The sequence below is a fragment of the Crocodylus porosus genome, unplaced genomic scaffold, assembly GCF_001723895.1.
Source record: "Crocodylus porosus isolate Cpor-Errol unplaced genomic scaffold, CroPor_comp1, whole genome shotgun sequence".
Taxonomy (NCBI): domain Eukaryota; kingdom Metazoa; phylum Chordata; order Crocodylia; family Crocodylidae; genus Crocodylus; species Crocodylus porosus.
The window spans coordinates 55,439,041-55,456,760 of NW_017728918.1; the positions used below are offsets into that span (position 1 = coordinate 55,439,041).

A 17,720-nucleotide genomic window follows, 5' to 3' on the forward strand; every position below is an offset into this window, starting at 1 on the left:
CTGAACCTGTTCAGCCTTCACAAGAGAAGGCTGAGGGGGGACCTGGTGACAGTCTATAAACTCACTAGGGGGGACCAGAAAGGTTTGGGAGAGACCTTGTTTCCCCTAGCGCCCCCTGGCATGACAAAGAATAAAGACCACAAGTTGTTAGAAAGTAGGTTTAGATTAGACATCCGTAAGAACTACTTCACAGTTAGGGCAGCTAGGATCTGGAACCATGTTCCAAGGGAAGTGGTGCTGGCTCCTACCCTGGGGTCTTTAAGAGGCGGCTTGATGCCTACCTAGCTGGGCTCATTTGAGCCCAGTTTTTTCTCCTGCCCTGGCAGGGAGTTGGACTTGAAGATCTATAAGGTCCCTTCCGACCCTACTTCTATGATTCTATGATTCTATGACCTAGGGCTTTTGAAAAGCTGTCTTCATGTACCATTTTTCAGTAAGATCAAGTATTTTTGGTATGTGCTTATGAGCCATAAGTAGTTGCTAGATACACAAAGCACCACTGTTTCTAAACAGATCAATACATCTTGGTACGGAAGAAATTATGGGAAATAAAGAATCATTACCTACTTTTGCCAAAATCATTGTTTTCCTTCTGACCACATATTGCAGTTGGTACACCTCCAAGTACATTTCTTACCCTGTCACCTTTAACACCGTGAAGGCCTGGAGGACCAGGGAGTCCTGGAAGTCCTATATCCCCTTCAGAGCCCTGTGAAAATAAATCAAGGAGGGAAACTTATCAATATTGCATCTGAAGTGAAAAAAAACCCCAGGAGCTGAAAAGAGGGTCAGATTCTAATTCCCAAAGTAGGACTTGATTCCCAGAGTAGTCACAGCTGATGGAGTAAAGAAGGGATTATGCAGTGTGAGCAACAGCAACAGAATGTTGCCCAAAATATTACCCTTGTAAATAGCACCTCATGAGGATTGTATAATTCCCAAACACAAATAGCAAAAGTAATTAGACTCTCCCCTCCAGTCCTTGGGCTAAATAGTTTGGTTGTCTTATAAAACCATCCTGTGATGTTTCACCCCCACGGTTCCTGCATTCCTCCTTAACAGCAGGCTCTTTCACCAAGACCTCCCTAACTATGCTTCTAACTATTACTGTGTAAATATTGTTTGAGCAGTAGTAAAAGAGGGCATTCATGATCCATCCTTTTCATTAGCTCCAGGCAGCTGCTAGCAGAAAGGTGGCCTTTCACTCCTCCTGCTTCTTGAAAATGCATAGCACATACAACAGTTTACAACATCAGCTTCAAGAATCACAAAGAGCTTTTATACTTTTTCGTCCTTGCCACCTCCTACCCATACCGCACATTTTCATATGCTTTAAAAAATGCACATTGTTACATTAGTACAGTCACAAAGTACCAAAAAGGAAGCTTATCCATGAGCCACATCATCATTCTCCAATTCCCTATAGAAATGAACAGGCAAGTACGGATTCTTCATGTTCCTGCAAGCTGGAAATAGAAATCTGCTGCTTACCCGTTTCCCTGGTGGTCCTGGAGGACCAGCAGGACCTGGGTCACCTCTACCACCCTGGAAGGAAATAGAAGGACATTGTTACTTCCTGAAATATTTATTTTCCTGTAAGCTAGAAATGAAGTGGGATCTTTTTTCCCCCTTAAAATGTATTGAATTATTGTTTATTATATGGCATTAATGTAGGTCCTTGTTTTTTACTACAAACATGCAAAAGATAAAGTTAATTTAAAGACACTAAAAAGTTTTAGATATAGTTTAAAAACTACAATGCAGCTGTGCCTTGTTGCACAGGATTTTAGTTAATGTTAAATGACTGGATTTTTCAGTGTCCCCAAAACAAACCATTATACTTTTATAGCCACATTGAATAACATTTAGGGACAGACTGTGGTGATCCCACAAGTGCTCACAGTCATAATGATCCCTTCAGCGGGACTGCTTCTGTGAGAAATCATCCATCACTAGTTCCAAATCAGGAAAGCTTGTAGGCATATCATTAAATCCATCCTTATTCAGGAACAGTATTTAAACATGAGTTTCATTTTAGGCATATGTTCAGTCATATCCACAGGACTTAAACTGTAAGCTAAATTTAAGATTATCTTTAAGCACTGCCATTAATAGGAAGGTCCAGTTTGAGTTTGCTTTCTTTATAAATGTAAAACTATTGGTCTCAAAGTACTTGAAGCTCATACTCCCCTACTGTGCACACTATACAGAGCCACATTTGAAAATTTCTTGAGTTGTACTGAGATAACAAAAAGCTATGAATTTTATGAGGGAAATAGCCTGAAAACTTGTGATTATAGACATCATCGCACTCATATACCCTTATGATTTAACACTCATTTTTTACTTCATGCATTATCATATCCATGTTGATGTTTAACACTGAAACTGTCTCTTTACATGTAAGCTATAGGTAAACTTCAACATTTGGAGGAATTTGCAAAAGCATCTATGTGACTTATGGGGAGCCTGCCACTGGAGAGCTGTTCCCTGATCCTGAAAGATAAATATAAGTACTGGCTCCCCAGCTCCCCATGTACCTAGACCTTTGAAGGGCTGCCCAGCATCCCTGTTGCCATTGCCACTGCCAGGCAATAGTGACACAACAGCCTGAAAATTCCCTTGACAGCTCAGGCTGCCAGGGAGCCAGTGGCATTCTCTTCTTCCATCTCTCTTTGGAGGAAGACTGGAAAAGGAGAACTGGGCATACATGCCACAAATTCAAATTAAAGTGAAATACAAATCAGCCACAAAGATATTCCACATGTAACAAAGATCATCTGCAACTGGTTTGCCATGAATAAATTGCTTGCACATGCGGTATGCTACTCATGCAACAAATGTAATGTCTGCCAGGAGCCTAGGTCACATTTTCAAAAATGACCTGGGTACTCAGGCCAGGATTTCTGAGTGCATTTCAGTGAGACTTGGGCATCTGTCTACATCTCCAAGCAGTTTCAGAAATTTTATCCTACATAATTTAAGGTGAAAACCTGGTATAAAATTATGCAGAGCACATACAAAAGTGTTAAATACAACATTTAACAAGATCATAAAAATATACAGTTGTGAGCTATCAATTTAAAGATTAGTTAGGTTGTTGTATGTGGCTCTATAAGACTTGGATGTCAGTGTATCTGCATACTCCAATGCGGCACATAGTAAATAATTTCAACTGTAGTTAGTATTTTAGAATCAAAAGAATATTATGATAATGTTAAACAATAAATGGAGAAAGACCTAAAAATGGTGTTTTACACCAGGTTATAAATGTCTGGAGGTCTTCCTCAGGCAAGCTTAGTATGATTGAAGTTTTTAAGAATAATTGGGTAACCTAGAGAGATCAGATCATTTCCTCAGAAAGTGCCTATGATTTTAGAACCACTATTCCCAGTAAAATTATTTTTCATAGTAAAACTCTGACCCCCATTCTATCACCCACGAAACCAAGTAATCTTTTGTAAATCTTATATTTAGCCATCTTATTTCTGTAATACTCCTTAAACCAGGCTTGTTACATATCATTCCAGATAATTGGATTTCATATATAGTGGGCACATCTACACGTGACACTACATTGCCATAGAAATGTGCTATGGTGACGTACCATCAATGGGCAAAAACCATGACACTGCAGCTACATCACCGTAGCAGCACACTCCTTCATAAAAATAACCATGCACAGCCGGCATGGTGCAGTACAGGCTGTTACTGCACTGTCCTTTAGTACTTCTTTTTGGAAGTACTAAAGGACAGTGCAGTAACAATGGCGCTGTACAGCCATGCATACACATGCCCACTATTGCACAATGTAAAACACAGGTCACTATCCTTTGTGCCTTGTGGAGGTGTTTTGAACCACTGTGTCTGTACCAGTGAAGATCCAATGGCTTCTCTCTCAGTTTACCTTGATGGGCTCTTGCACATCAGCCTTTTTGATGTCACATCTGATAGAGACACACAGGCAGTAGAGGAATTAGAGGGATACTAGGGGACACTAGCTTTCTGTACTGGAGTGAATTTTACTCTCCATAAAACTTTAAGAGAAACAAGGATTTTTTTGTACTAACTTTTATTGGGCTAATGATACAGTGTTGTTGCAGCCATGATGGTCTAGGAAATGTCTGAGAAGCAAGAGTTTTTTACTTTTTCCAGTAAAAGATATTATAAAAAACCCTTGCCTCTTAGACATTTCCTGTATCATGGCTACAGCAACACTCAAGCTTTACTTAATGAGACAGGCTAGTTCTGTTAGAGGTTTTAAGGTTTTACCTATAAAACAAACCTTTACAGCATCAATTCTCAACCTGTGGGGTGCAAGAATATATGAATGGGCCTCGATCAAACTTCAAAAAAAGTATCAAACTTTAAAAATGGATTCTCCTTTAAAGAAGAAAAACATGGGAAACAGTGGCTTTTCCCTTGCAGGCTGTCAGAGTTCCAGCCTGCAAATGGGCTGCTTGGAGCCTCCCCTTGGGGGCAGGAGGCAGCAGATCAGGAGTGAGGGGCACTAGGTTGGGACTGACAATTGATGTTTACAAATGGGTCCTGGTACAAAAGAGATTGAGAACCACTGCATTACAGGACAGAATGTATTTACAGCTTGTTTAAGTTTTCATTTTACTTGTTTTCTGGCCTTTGGGGAGTTTTTTTGGGGGTTTGTTTTAGGTGTTACAGTCTTACTATTGCTACCAAGCCGTTCTGAGGATTACAGTAGCACCTGGCTAATCTGCACATCACTAAATTGCAAAGCTCATCTACCCACAAACTGGCACCCTCTCCACACCTGTTGGCTGAGATGTTATAGCCTATACTGCAATAACTTTCTTAGCAATGTGAGATCGTATTTCTACAAAATATACCATGCTGTACTCTTTGGTATAGTAGAAAGTAGAATTAATGATTAAGTTGTCATGGGTAAGAAAAGCTACAATAAAAAATAAAAGAACATGTGTACTTTAGGAGCCTTCATTTTTCCATCCCATTAAACATCCAGCTTCATTTAAAGTTATCTGAGCTATACTTCTGGGTATGTTATCCAAGCAAAATCAGATGTGGATGCAGGTTAACAGCACAGCTATTGACTCTGATAAGGTTAAACATGCATCTGTTACACATATTGTGTGGTGTCTAAGACAAAATTACCTTCAAATCAAGGCACGTACTCAGAAGGGAAAATCTAGGTCTACTGGTAAAAGAGTAAGACTAACAGGGTAGGAGCCGTAAACTGTTATACAACCTAGACATAGTCTTCCTGGAGGATGTCAGTCTCCCTGTGTAGCTTTAAATGGGGGCAGTGATATTCCCCAGCCTCACAAGGGGTGTTTAAATTCATTGCTCATGAAGCACTCAGATATACTGCCTGATTAGCACACCCAGAAATACATGAATGTACAACATACATTTATAAATACATGAATGTGACTGATGATCCTGTTATGATACTGATTCCCCACTAAGGAAAACTGGCCCGTTGGCTTAAAGATGAGTATGGTAAAGAAGTCTTGGTATCAAAATAGTGACTTAAATCAGATGGTTAGTTTAAATACCACAACAATCCAAGTGATGTTTCTGATTCAAAAAGAAAAAGACTTTATGATTATAGCTAAGAAACCAGGCTTCACTGTAAAATCAAAGAAATAATTTAGGTGAAAACTACCATAGCTACTTAACATTTTTTAAAAGAAGCAATTATGTAAAAACTGATATACATATACATCAAGAGCATTTATTGAACTTAGTAGACTAAGGTATCTAAAAATTCTGGTTTTTTTTTAAAAAAAACCCTGAAAAATATTTATCAGGTTCAGAATTGCACAAAGCAGTTACTACATAGAAAAAATGGAAATAAACATTATAACTAAGCATCTAATACAAATACAAACAGGAGAAATTACATCCTGCTAAGCTTTACTAAATAAAAAGCCCAGCACAGAGAATTAGTGGAGGGAGCACAATCAAACTTCACTGATTAGGCTTGACACCTCAAAGTTCAAGAATTCTTTCTTTTGAACCACCTGCTAGGACAAATAGTTTAAGAAGGATTTAAACCACAAATTAATTCTGTAATTATTTATAATGGCTAACATAATGTGAAGCAAATGTAATGTTAACTGACAAAACAATTCCCTTATTTCTTTTGATATGAGACACTTCTTGAAACAAAATATTTCTGCTATAAAATGGCCTATGGCTTAAATTATACTGGAAAAAAAGATTAAAAGTTCTTATATTCTTGTGACTTTGTCTTATCTGATGTTTTCTTTTTTTCCTGAGAGTTATAAATTTTGGGTGAGTATTAAATTCAAGGACATCTTGTATTCAAAGGAATATTTTTACTAACTGAACAATGAATATAAAGAATGTATCAATTAAAATGTTTTTCTCAGTTGTCCATTTCAATTTTCTAAGGAAATGTAATATTTATCCTCAAGTGCTTATTTTCTTCCACAGGAAATCATCAGTAGTGAAACAAAGGGAACTTCAACAAGTAAATAAATTGAGTTGAATTATCTTTGTTTTCAATAATTATCAACCTCCTCTATAAAACTATATGTTTCAAGTATTGCAATGTATAGGACCGCAATTTTTTAGACCTATGTGACAACACTTTCATAAATATGTTACAATAGTGGCTTGATAAAAAAATAATCTATTGATGCAGCACCTTTCATCAAAGACATTAATTTTCCACTGCTGAAATTCAGCTTCATCAGTGAGTGAATTGCAGCAGTTATTTAACAGCTCACAAACACTATACAACAGTACATGAAAACCTACTCCTGAGCAGGATAAGGATCAGTTCAATTGGAAAATACATATCTCTATTACTGTTTCCAACATATGCAGAGGTCATCACACAGCAGCAAATGTCCCAAATTGAAAGCTGGAGTTGATACCTCCCATTAAAATCTGGTCACCATTTTCACCACTAACATAGTATGGACTAGTATTCTAGGGTCATGTTGTACCTTATACGCAAAGTAGGAGATGAGCTCCTGACCCTTGTGCTCTTAGCATGGCTACTTCACCCATTTAGAAGCCAAGTCTGTTCCCACCATACAGACCAATGCAAAGATGAGGGCAAAGGAAAAAAGCTACCTTGAGTAGGAGAAGCAGAGCAATTCCTGTGCTCCTAAAATCAGGAAATAAAATTCTGCCTTTTGCATACTGAGACTGCAAAAACAGCAGGGCAAAGCTCCCCATTCCCTCCACACAAGGCAAGGATCAACAGAATCCACCCACAGTAAAGTGAGGTTCAGCAAAGCTAAACCACTCCAGCTATTAACTAGAGCTTTTCTGCAAGAGATTGGTTTTCTGCACTGTTTCCCTGAGAGCCATCAGGAAGCCTAGGCAAGCCAATCACAGCCATGTCCCTCACTCAAATGATGTTAAATATTTTTATGACTTACATCAAAAGATAATTTATAAACTAGTACAGGAAACACTAGTAATGAAAAGCAGAGTACTTCTACCTAATCCAATGGATGCTGGATGAGTAAATTTCTATGATTTTATTAATCAGAATATTTACAAGCTCACTCTCCATGTTCATGAACGTTCAGTCATTCTTTTCGAGATATATTTTCCACAACACTTTACAGACATAGGTACATTATTTCATGATAAACTAAAACAAGAGGAACACATCCAGTTGTCTGGCTGATATTTGGAACAGCAAACAAGAGAAGTCATTGCACTTAATCTACATCAAGTGTTTCTGTTTTACAACACAATAATTAATCCAGCATGTCAACTCCTGTTTCTATGGACTGCTGATTTTATAAACCCATACTTGCATTTATGAGATTAAAAGCATAGTTTAGCAGCTTATCTTGTATTATCTATGTGGGGGACTACTCTGTGCTGATCCAGTTATAACTCACATCTTTGTTAACAATATTTAAATAGTCAGTGCAAATAAAACAATTTTAAAAAGAATTCCAATCCACCTAAACCAACAATTTTAGATATCATCAGTGAACCCAAGCTTTTGTGAGTCTAGAAAAGTGCAAACGTAATACTGAGCTACTATGTTGCAACATGCTGACTGTGCCCAAACTGATTTCAAAATAGCAAAGCAAACTACCTGTCTGCATATTTTTATGGTAGTGTAAGAGTGAAGTTGTAGCCATGATGGTACAGAAATTATGCAAAAGGAAAGGATTTCTTAGAATGATATCTTTCATTGGACCAACTATGTAGCTGGCATAAAGACAGACAAGATTATGAATGCAAGACATTCTTCTTCAGGTTTCACTTTACTTGTTTTTGTGTCATTCCTAGGCATCTGATGGTGAAAGTAATGCAAAGATATGATCCAAAATAAAGAGCATGCTATTATGCAGCACATTTAGTAAACACAAATAATAGAAAAAGTTAATCAGTTGACTCTGCATCTTAAAAATTAGAGATAAGTTGGTTCAGGGGAATCAAACACTGGTGTCATCATGTGCAAGCACAAACCCAGAAGATTCCAGGTAAATGTGAGAATGTGAAGCAAGTGCCAAAACAGCAACTTGCAAAAAGCTGTAAAGTATGGAATCTTCTAAAGAGCTATCATCCCAGAGTGCATCTATGCATGCAATTACAGCACATGAATAAACTGGTTATTCACTCTCAGCATGCTAAGCTGTGGTGGAGCAGCCCCAGGCTGCCAGCATGCCAGCCTGGGGCTGCTCCTCCCAGCTCAACATGTTACAGAGGGGCTTGCTGGGGCATGAGGGTGCTGGTGCTTCAATGCAGGGCTACCCAGAAAGCAGCCTCCACTCTGAAACACCCTTGTGCCCCAGCCAGCCCCTCGATCCTCTACGTGTGGTGCTGCAGTTTTAACTCTATAGCAAGATAGTACTTGTATTTAATTAGTCAACTGCAAAGTAAATGCCTCGTGTAGATGTGGTCATATTGTGCCTTCCAGTGCATTGAAAATGGAGAGTTAGAAATGGCGCTAAGATTAATTTCACATTCTGAACACACACTGCTGAGTACAGAGAGGTAATATACTGTATCAATGTATATGATCATTTCTCTTTCTAGTAGGTAGCCCCATTAAGGAAAAAAGCAAGGCATTTATTGACAACTAACTCAGTTACTTTTCTAGCTCCAGTGGTAAGACTTGTGCTGCTAGTGTGGAAGGTCTTGGGTATGGTTTCTGGTGCTGACCATGGGATCTGTTGTGTGCAGCCATGGTTCCTTCTATTTGGATCTGGATATTTTGCTCAGCCAATTGGGAAAGAAGGGGCTCACTGCAAGATAAGGATGCAGATTTTAATTTCAAATTCACTAGCAGAAATAAAACCGCGGGATATTAATATCTGTGGTTCTGTTTTGGGTCCATCTGAAGTCAGTATGTAATGAGGTTGCTTGGTTTCTGTGTTGTGCATCTACCTGACTGAAGACTTTAATATTTTATTTAAATAATTGTCACTTGTGGTCAATAGTACTTACAGAACATTGACAGTTTCAACTATGACCTGCAGCATTACAATCATAAGCATATATAGCAATAAATATATTGTACTTATAATAGTACTTACTGGTGGTCCCCTTGGTCCTATTGGTCCCACTGCCCCTGCTATCCCTTGTTCTCCCTGTTTCAATGACAAGGACCAAGACAATATGAAAGCTGACTCTTTGCACAAAACAAATTTGTTGTAAGAAGAAAAGTCACAAAAATGAGGGAAAATGATCTTACAGGTTTACCAGAATTTCCCATCAAACCTGGTACTCCAGGGGGTCCTCTATTACCCTGTTAGAGAAAAGGTAGATAAAGTTAGCTGTGCCAAAACAGCAATTATTTAGACCAGTTTGAGCACATTAATGAGGACATTAACCAGTTCTAAAATGCCAATAACATCCTATACTCATTTTTTGTCTCACTGTTTTTTTTGTCTCCGGCTAATCTCTTCCACCCAACTCCTTTAAAATCAGTTCTTATTTCTTCCCTTATGTTTGTAGAGCAACCAAACACAATAATTCAGCATGAGGGGAAAAGCTCCTTGTCTTGGATTCTAGTACAAAGCAGGGTGGGAAACAGCCAACTGCTGCAGTTTTGACTCCAGCTGCCTCTTAAATGTAAAGTTGTTTTGGATTTCAGTAAATGTGGTATAAGAGTAACTGATAGCACCCCAAGCTTACTTAAACTGTATTCCAAAATTCAGTCATATCTTCTTCATTAACTGCCTTTCATGTTTTTTAATTTCCTTTGCCCCAGACAGGAGTGTCAAATATGTACTGGCCACAGGGCCCCCCATCATCCAACCCCTAATGCTGCCCCAGTGCTAGGTCTTGAGTTGGCCCACATGCCACATGGGGCACACTCAGGGCCCAGGATGCGAGCTTCATGTAGCACCTGTCCTGGCTCCATGCAGCACCCTCTCTGAGACCCCACCTCCCCATCTGCTGGACCAACCAGAGTAGTCACCATTGTGCCATGTGGGGCTTGTAGCTCAGACTGCCTGGAATGGGCACTGCAGGAGCTTGGTGCAGCATGTGGAGAGGAACGGTCCCCATGTTGGTACCATGTACAGTGTGGATCCTATTCCATGGCACCTACTCCAGGCAGTCCAGGGTGGCTGCTGTGTGAAGCATGGGTCCTGGACCAGTTGGAGCAGGTGCCATATGTAGCACAGTGCCAGACTGGCCAGACTGTCTTGATCCAGTTTGTTGGTGGGGAGGGAGGGTCCATAGGTCTGATCTGGCCTTCAGGACCAGCCCTTCACTGTTCATATGGGCCTTGGACCAGTCTCATTTAACTAATCTGGCTCACGGGGCTGGATGAGTTTGACACTTCTGGTCTAAAATACTGAATGTTTTGGCTTAACCCCTAAGTGAATATTTCTGAAAGGCTTCAGCAGAATTGCTGCAGCCAATTTTAGTTATTTGAATTATTAGAATTGATAGCCCTTGTAATCCTATTCAATAAATGAGCATGTACCATTTTCACCAGGGTACCTAACAGTATTTTATATCCTGTAGTACTAAGTTCCACAGATCAATTACATGCTGCACACAAAGACACTAATTCCTTTTAAGCGTTTGGAATCACCATCTTCTTTCATCTTTTACCCAAAATTCTTGCTACTTGCACAGAAAAAGAACTGCAAAGACCAAGCATTCGTTTTCTTTACTGTATTTACTCAAATACAAAATATGTTTTTTCCCCCCAGTCAGCATGGGGACAAAAGTCACTCAACTTACAATCACATACAAGGAATGTACATTATATGCACTATCTACCGTAAAAGCCGCGCCAAAAGTGCCATGTGTTCAGTAACAGAAACCAACGGTGATGCTGATTAAATACAGGCAATACTGAACATGACTATAAAACACATGACTCACATACAGTAAACATACAGATTTTTGTGAAGTCCATCTGAACAAAATATACACTAGTGCCCATTGTATGCTGTCCCCCTCAGCACCGACCCTTTTTCAGAACATGGTGAGCTGCTACACTGAATGCATTTCAACTTCACTCCCATGGCTAAGCTGCACTTTTTCTTTCCCATTTCCAATTATTCCTATTTCTTTGCCAGCCTTAAATGTCATTTCACCCAGAATCTCTCTGTCAATCCCTCACTCAGCCTGTCACACATGATTAGTAGCCTCACCGTCCATGAGGTGCAGCCAAACCAAGTTGCCCTTTGTCTCAGCTGCATATACATTTTTGGAGAATCCCAGGACTCATGACAAGAACACCTGGTTCCAGTCATGAGTGGGGGCTAGTTACTACATGGATCCTTTGTCGGCAGGTGTCTGGAGTACGCACACTTAGTGACCAGTGCTGAGTTGTGGGGTCATCATGACTTGAAAAGCTGTTTACTCTGCTGGGCCCAGTCCATTGAACTAAATAGTCAGTTATGAGCCTTTGCACTTTTGACTATCCTGTATAGGTTGTACTAAGTAGAAGTAAGTACCAAAGTGCTGATTAAAAGTGTGCTTATGGAGTATCTGTGCTAAAACTTACAGCAGTTTAAAAAAAGGTAAACTCTTTCTGTTCTAGCTGAACTAAGTCAAAGGATACCTATAGTAATTTGCCTATGTGCAAATTTTTCCCTTCATTTCCATGTGCTCAGGAAGAACAGGGTCTGACAATAAGGAGAGAGGGAAGAAGTTGGGGGTAGGAGGCAAAGGGTAAAGGGACAATCTGGCCCCCTGCCCAGATTTATTTCCCAGCTGTAGGAGTGGGAAGAAGGGACAATTTCAAGGCAAACCTCCAATAATTAGATTCTATACCTAAAAACATTATAACAAATTTATAAATTTTCCATGCATAGAATCTAATTATTGCGGGGGGTCATCTTACATTCAAGTAAATACGGCATTTCAAATTCTATTCACTATCATTTAATCAAATGGCAAATGAATAAATTTCCCTGTATGCTTTAAAAGTATATAAATATAAAAACCACTTTTAAAGGAACCGAAGTGTTCAAAGTAGAATATTTAAACAATTTACCTTTGGTCCAGAAACACCTTTTGCACCTGGAAAGCCAGGTAAACCCTAAAAAAAAAAACCACATCATTTATTTGTTATTTTGGAGTTTGTCAACACATGTACAGTGATTACTGCAATCATTCTTAAAAATTAACCTGACGCTGTAATTTCCTAGTTTATTCCACATGAAGATACTGAGGCATCTGCAAGCAGTAATTGATAAAGCCTAAAGTCCATCTATTAATAATACTTATAAAATAACAGATAAACTGTATTATCCCCAATTTGTAAACAGGCAAAACGTAGGTCACAGAATGAGAGCTTGTCATTTTTTTAGGTTTGCAATGTAAATTGCAAAGTTGCATATGATACCTAGAACTATCCAAATACAATTGTATGTTCCGAGTACAAGACCCCCTCTGCTGTATTCATTCAACATTCCCTCCCTTTATACCATAACTTTCACTGCAGATCATCTTTTGCCATGTTTTTTCTAATGGCAAACTAAAACAACTTTATATTACCAGTTTACATCAAACAATTTAGTCTTAAAAATAAAAGGTACTTATGCATCACTGCTAACAGTCATGGTCTAGCTACTACTGTTGCCAAGATAAACCTTTTGCTATATCAAAAACTTCTTGGGCCATACACCTGGGGAGTCTACACATGTGCTTGGGGCAGTGTGTGCATGGGGGAGGGGTGAGGCATTTTAATTAGAGTGGTTCTTGGGAGCTGCTCTTATTAAAACACCCATACCGTCTCATGTATTCAATATCTCACACTTCAAAATGGCGCTGCCACCATTTTGAAATACAGGGACGCTGAATACATGTGACAGTGAAGCGACTATGAGTGTTCCAATTAGAACACTCCACAAGATTCAATTACTTGAGCCTGCTCTGACATGTTTTAATTAGAATATGTTGGAGCAGATATCCCACACATGTACAGGCACCCCAAATGGATATTTCCAAAATGCACTAAGCAAAAATGTGCAAAGATGGTATAAAATTCCCAGCCTCTTCTTGCTGTGCCTGCCTTCTTTTACTGGCTGTGCCTGAGTGATCTAAGAGCTGCTGTTTGTGTCAACCTGTACTAGCCACAAATCAACAAACATTTAATTTAAAACTCTTGGTGAAACTGCAGGCTGAACATTCCTCATGAAGGAAACCTACTCCTCCACCATGTCAAAGGTCATGGGGTTTTGTTTATGCAAACACCTAGTTTAGTTACACACTGCAGGATCCCCCTTGCATGGGTGCTACCCTCCCTAGCTGTTCACTCAGTTTTTCCATCCAAAAAACACCAGTAGTACATCACAGAGTAGTCTATTCATTAAGTGTGAACTGAATTTAACTTTCCCATAGAATGTCCCAGATACCTACTGGCAGTCCCTGAAGTCCTGCATCCCCTGGAACGCCAGGTTTACCTGGTTCACCCTGAAAAAAATGTTTGATTTACATAAGTATAATAAATCTTTGATTACTATAAAAATGTCCACACAACCAGAGACAGCAACACAAACCAAAAACATATTAAACATATTGATGAATGGATCTCAGGCAAAGTTTCAGCCCCCTATACCAAGCCACACGTGCGCTGACAACAGCAGGTAAAAAAATATTCCCTACCTTTGCTCCAGGCATTCCAGGGATCCCTTCCCGGCCATCAACTCCTGGCAAGCCCTTAAAAGACAGATAGCACATTGTTATAAACAGTACTCTTTACTTTCCTTAATGCTGTTCCCTAGCATGTGAAATATAAGTTATCATGATAAAAGGCAATATATTTTAAATAACAAAATGTACATACAGGTTGTCCTTTTGGCCCAGGGAGACCAGTTATTCCTCTTGGACCAGAAGGGCCCTTAAATTAAAAAAAAAAAAGATATTGAAATGACAGCTGCAAGAATACTCATTAATTAATCTATAGTAAGTTACCTCCAGAACTTATAACACACAATATTAATTATTATAACAGTTTACTTTTAAATAAGATTGGAAATTGTTTTGAACTCACTCTGTCTCCCTTCGGACCTAACTCTCCAAGAGAACCTCTCTGTCCTTGGTCACCCTGTAAGAAATATTTGGATTTAATTAACAAAATCTGAAAATAATTGGTAACCTTGACGGAACAAAACCTAGTAAAATATCAAAGATTAAATTCCCTGTGATTCAGAGAACCTAATCATCATTCTACATGCGTCTTGAGTTCTAACTTGAGGCTTTAGGTAGTTCCATAAGTACTGCAGACAGACCTTGGTGAGCCCCTGAGCAGTCCTGAATTTCTTGGGAACCCAAAACTCCCAGAGTTGCCCCTTAGAGTTTGGGTGTTTCCGAATGCAGGGTCTACCTCCTGACTTTCAAACTTCATTTTGCTTTCATATTTACCCACACTCAGATTAATCTATGAAGAACTATTATTTCATATAGAAAGGGAAGAATTCATCAATAATGGAAATATAATTCAAGATATTTATAAACAGAGCACCAAATAAGGCAAATGGACACAGGACCATTGATTACAACAAATTTAAACAGATTCATCTGATCAGAGAAACTGGCTATCTAGGTTGCACCATGCTCCTGTCCATATTGAACAGGCCATTTAGACAATTATAGGTACACATGAAGTTCACTCTATGTTTTTTGAGATAAGGAAATGTATTTCCCTCTATTAAATAAAAAATACATTTAGTTCTTTTGGTATCCATTCTAAGGAGGGGGTTGAGTCTATAGATTTCCTGCAAGAAGCACCAAATACATGAAAATAAATTAAACAAAACTACACTGATGCTGAAAACTGCTTGTGAAAATCAATCATAGCTCACAGTTTTCAGCACAGGATCTAGCAGACCTTGATACAGTATAAATTAAATAAAACCACTGATCAGTTCAATATACAAATCACACAGAAACCCACTGCCAGCATAAACCAAAGTAGGCTTGAGAACAGAACTAAGCATACCCTACATGGCACATATGGAAGCATTGAAAAAATAAGTTTGGTGCCTTAGAAAGCCAATAGATAGGTAAATGTTGATAAGATTGCTACAAAACACCAAAACAGGGATTAGAATGACCTGATGAACAGATTTCCCTGTATGTACAACTGTTTCATTTATCTGGCAAAAACTGGGATATAGATAATATCACCAAAACATGTCCTATTATTTGGTGAGAACTAGAATATGCATGCTGTAAACACTAAATTGATTGATCACCAAACCCTTAGTACTTTGTATCTGGCTTCGAGGTTATATGTTCACACCTATACCAAGAAATAACCCAACTAGCACCATGTACCAGTTGGGCACAGGTATTAGGGTCTATAAGCTAGTTTATGAATAATAAACCTGGATGAGCTTTTATTATGAAGAATTAAAGCCTATAGTCTCTTTCTTATAATTACAAGTTTATTAGGGTTAAGAAGAACATTCATGCATCCTACTGACTGATTCCAGTCACAGTGGGTGCATGCACACATTCATTAAAGAGCCATAGATACTGTGCATTAAGTTCAATACTTGGTTAATCAAGTATTAAATCAATGTTCAGTAACACATGTTACTGCACAATACTGCTGGCACACAGCTAGTGAAGCTTACTGCACAGTTGCATAATGCTACTGCACAGTAGCGTATTAGCATGGTTTTGCCCAGCATTCTACAGTGCAATGTTATTATTAGGCTACTGTGCTGTTAGTATTTCATGTAGATGCTCCCAGTATTATATACCAGGGTAACCGCCTCATAGATGGTGTCTTAGAAGAATACTCATAGACCACACAAAACTGAGGGAGCCTGACATGACTACTAACACCTGATCAGTGGTTCTCAGCTTTTTTAGATTCAGGGCACCCCTCCATAATGTTTGAATTTGGCAGCAACCCGGTTGAGAACCACTGTTATACTGTTTCAGCTTGCCAGGTAACTCCTTATTTAATAAGAAGTTTATTGGACTCTTAATGTTTTCCTTTTCCCAAAACAGCACAAGACAGTAGCAGTGCACTTGTTGACTCCTGTCCACACTCTTGTTAAATAAAACAGAAAACAACTCCTGCCCCCAGACAGGTTTTTCTGTTGCTTACATAAGAAAGTCTCAGTTAGTTGCAATAGAAATACTCCTGAATTATACCACATTAGCTGAGATAGGAATGAAGCCTAGACAGCAAAACAGAATAAAATGCTATTCTACTTTTTCCCTTTGTGAAAGACTCCTACTGATATGAGTGGAATTGTTAAGAGTGGAATAAAGGTAAAATATTCAAATAAATGAATTCAAATTGACCTGATTTTTCCTAGCTTACATAACACATTTCTCCCCTCTCAGATTTAAAGAAAGATGTTCTGAATTATTTGAAAAGAAATACTGTGTCTGAGTGGGAATATAGTTGATATAATAAATACTGATCTTTTTTATATAAGCAGTCAAACACCACGTGCTCCGTTAGCATATCAGTGAATTCTCCTGTTTGTGGACTAATAGTTCTCAATCAGGGTGCTGCTGGCATTGCCACTGCCTGGAGATATGTTGGAGGACTTTGGATGAATATGCAGAGCACTGTGACTGGAATCAGTCAGCAGGACACATAAAAGACTGTCTGGAAACTGGGATTTTGAAAAACGCTTTCAGAAAAAAATCAGACTAAATATCTAGGCTAACTCTGTAAAAGGAAGTACAACTAATATGGCAGCCTGGCCAACTGAAAATAAATGTCACCCGGAAAGGAGTTAGGAGAAGCATCATGCTGTGATGGCTCCAGTTGGGACTAAAAGAGCTCCAACCCAAAGTGGAGAACCTGAGTAGCAGTTAAATGTGCAATAGCCAACTTGTGCTTGAAGGTGGGAAAACCTGAGCCCCACTATGGTCTATGTAGATGCATCTGGGAACAATTGTGTGCAGGTGGATCTGTTGGTTGTATGTCGGTGTTTTCCATAACCAATGTGCCACCCGACCACTGCAGCCTATGGGGAATTTTTTGTTTCCACTTAAAGCCATGAACACTGGGCACAGCTAGATGTGGCAGACTGGTTTGGTGGCAGAGGTATTCCTAATGATGTTGGAATGGTGGCAGATGAGTCTTGCTCTCATACTCAAAGCCAAACAGGCTGTCAAATTTGAGGTCAGGACAGAATTTTATCTCAGGTCAGGCTGACAAGGACCCTTAGTTTTTTTTCTTTTGCCTGAATCTGCAGCATGGGGCACATTCCACTTCCTACATAAAATACACTCAGATAATCCTCACAAATTCCTCAGCAGTAGCAGACTTGTCT

The 17,720-nt window shown here is 39.0% G+C and overlaps 1 protein-coding gene across 1 annotated transcript in view; it reads right to left on the minus strand.

Moving 5' to 3' along the window:
- Positions 1-17,720, minus strand: part of COL9A1 (collagen type IX alpha 1 chain) — an 89,777-nt gene that overhangs the window by 25,391 nt on the left and 46,666 nt on the right. Inside the window, exons 19-27 of the mRNA XM_019538155.1 lie at positions 14,465-14,518; positions 14,258-14,311; positions 14,077-14,130; positions 13,831-13,884; positions 12,464-12,508; positions 9,695-9,748; positions 9,537-9,590; positions 1,492-1,545; positions 638-709 (exon numbers count right to left, since the gene is read on the minus strand). Coding sequence (XP_019393700.1) covers positions 638-709; positions 1,492-1,545; positions 9,537-9,590; positions 9,695-9,748; positions 12,464-12,508; positions 13,831-13,884; positions 14,077-14,130; positions 14,258-14,311; positions 14,465-14,518 — 495 coding nt within the window. The remainder of the gene's footprint in view (positions 1-637; positions 710-1,491; positions 1,546-9,536; positions 9,591-9,694; positions 9,749-12,463; positions 12,509-13,830; positions 13,885-14,076; positions 14,131-14,257; positions 14,312-14,464; positions 14,519-17,720) is intronic.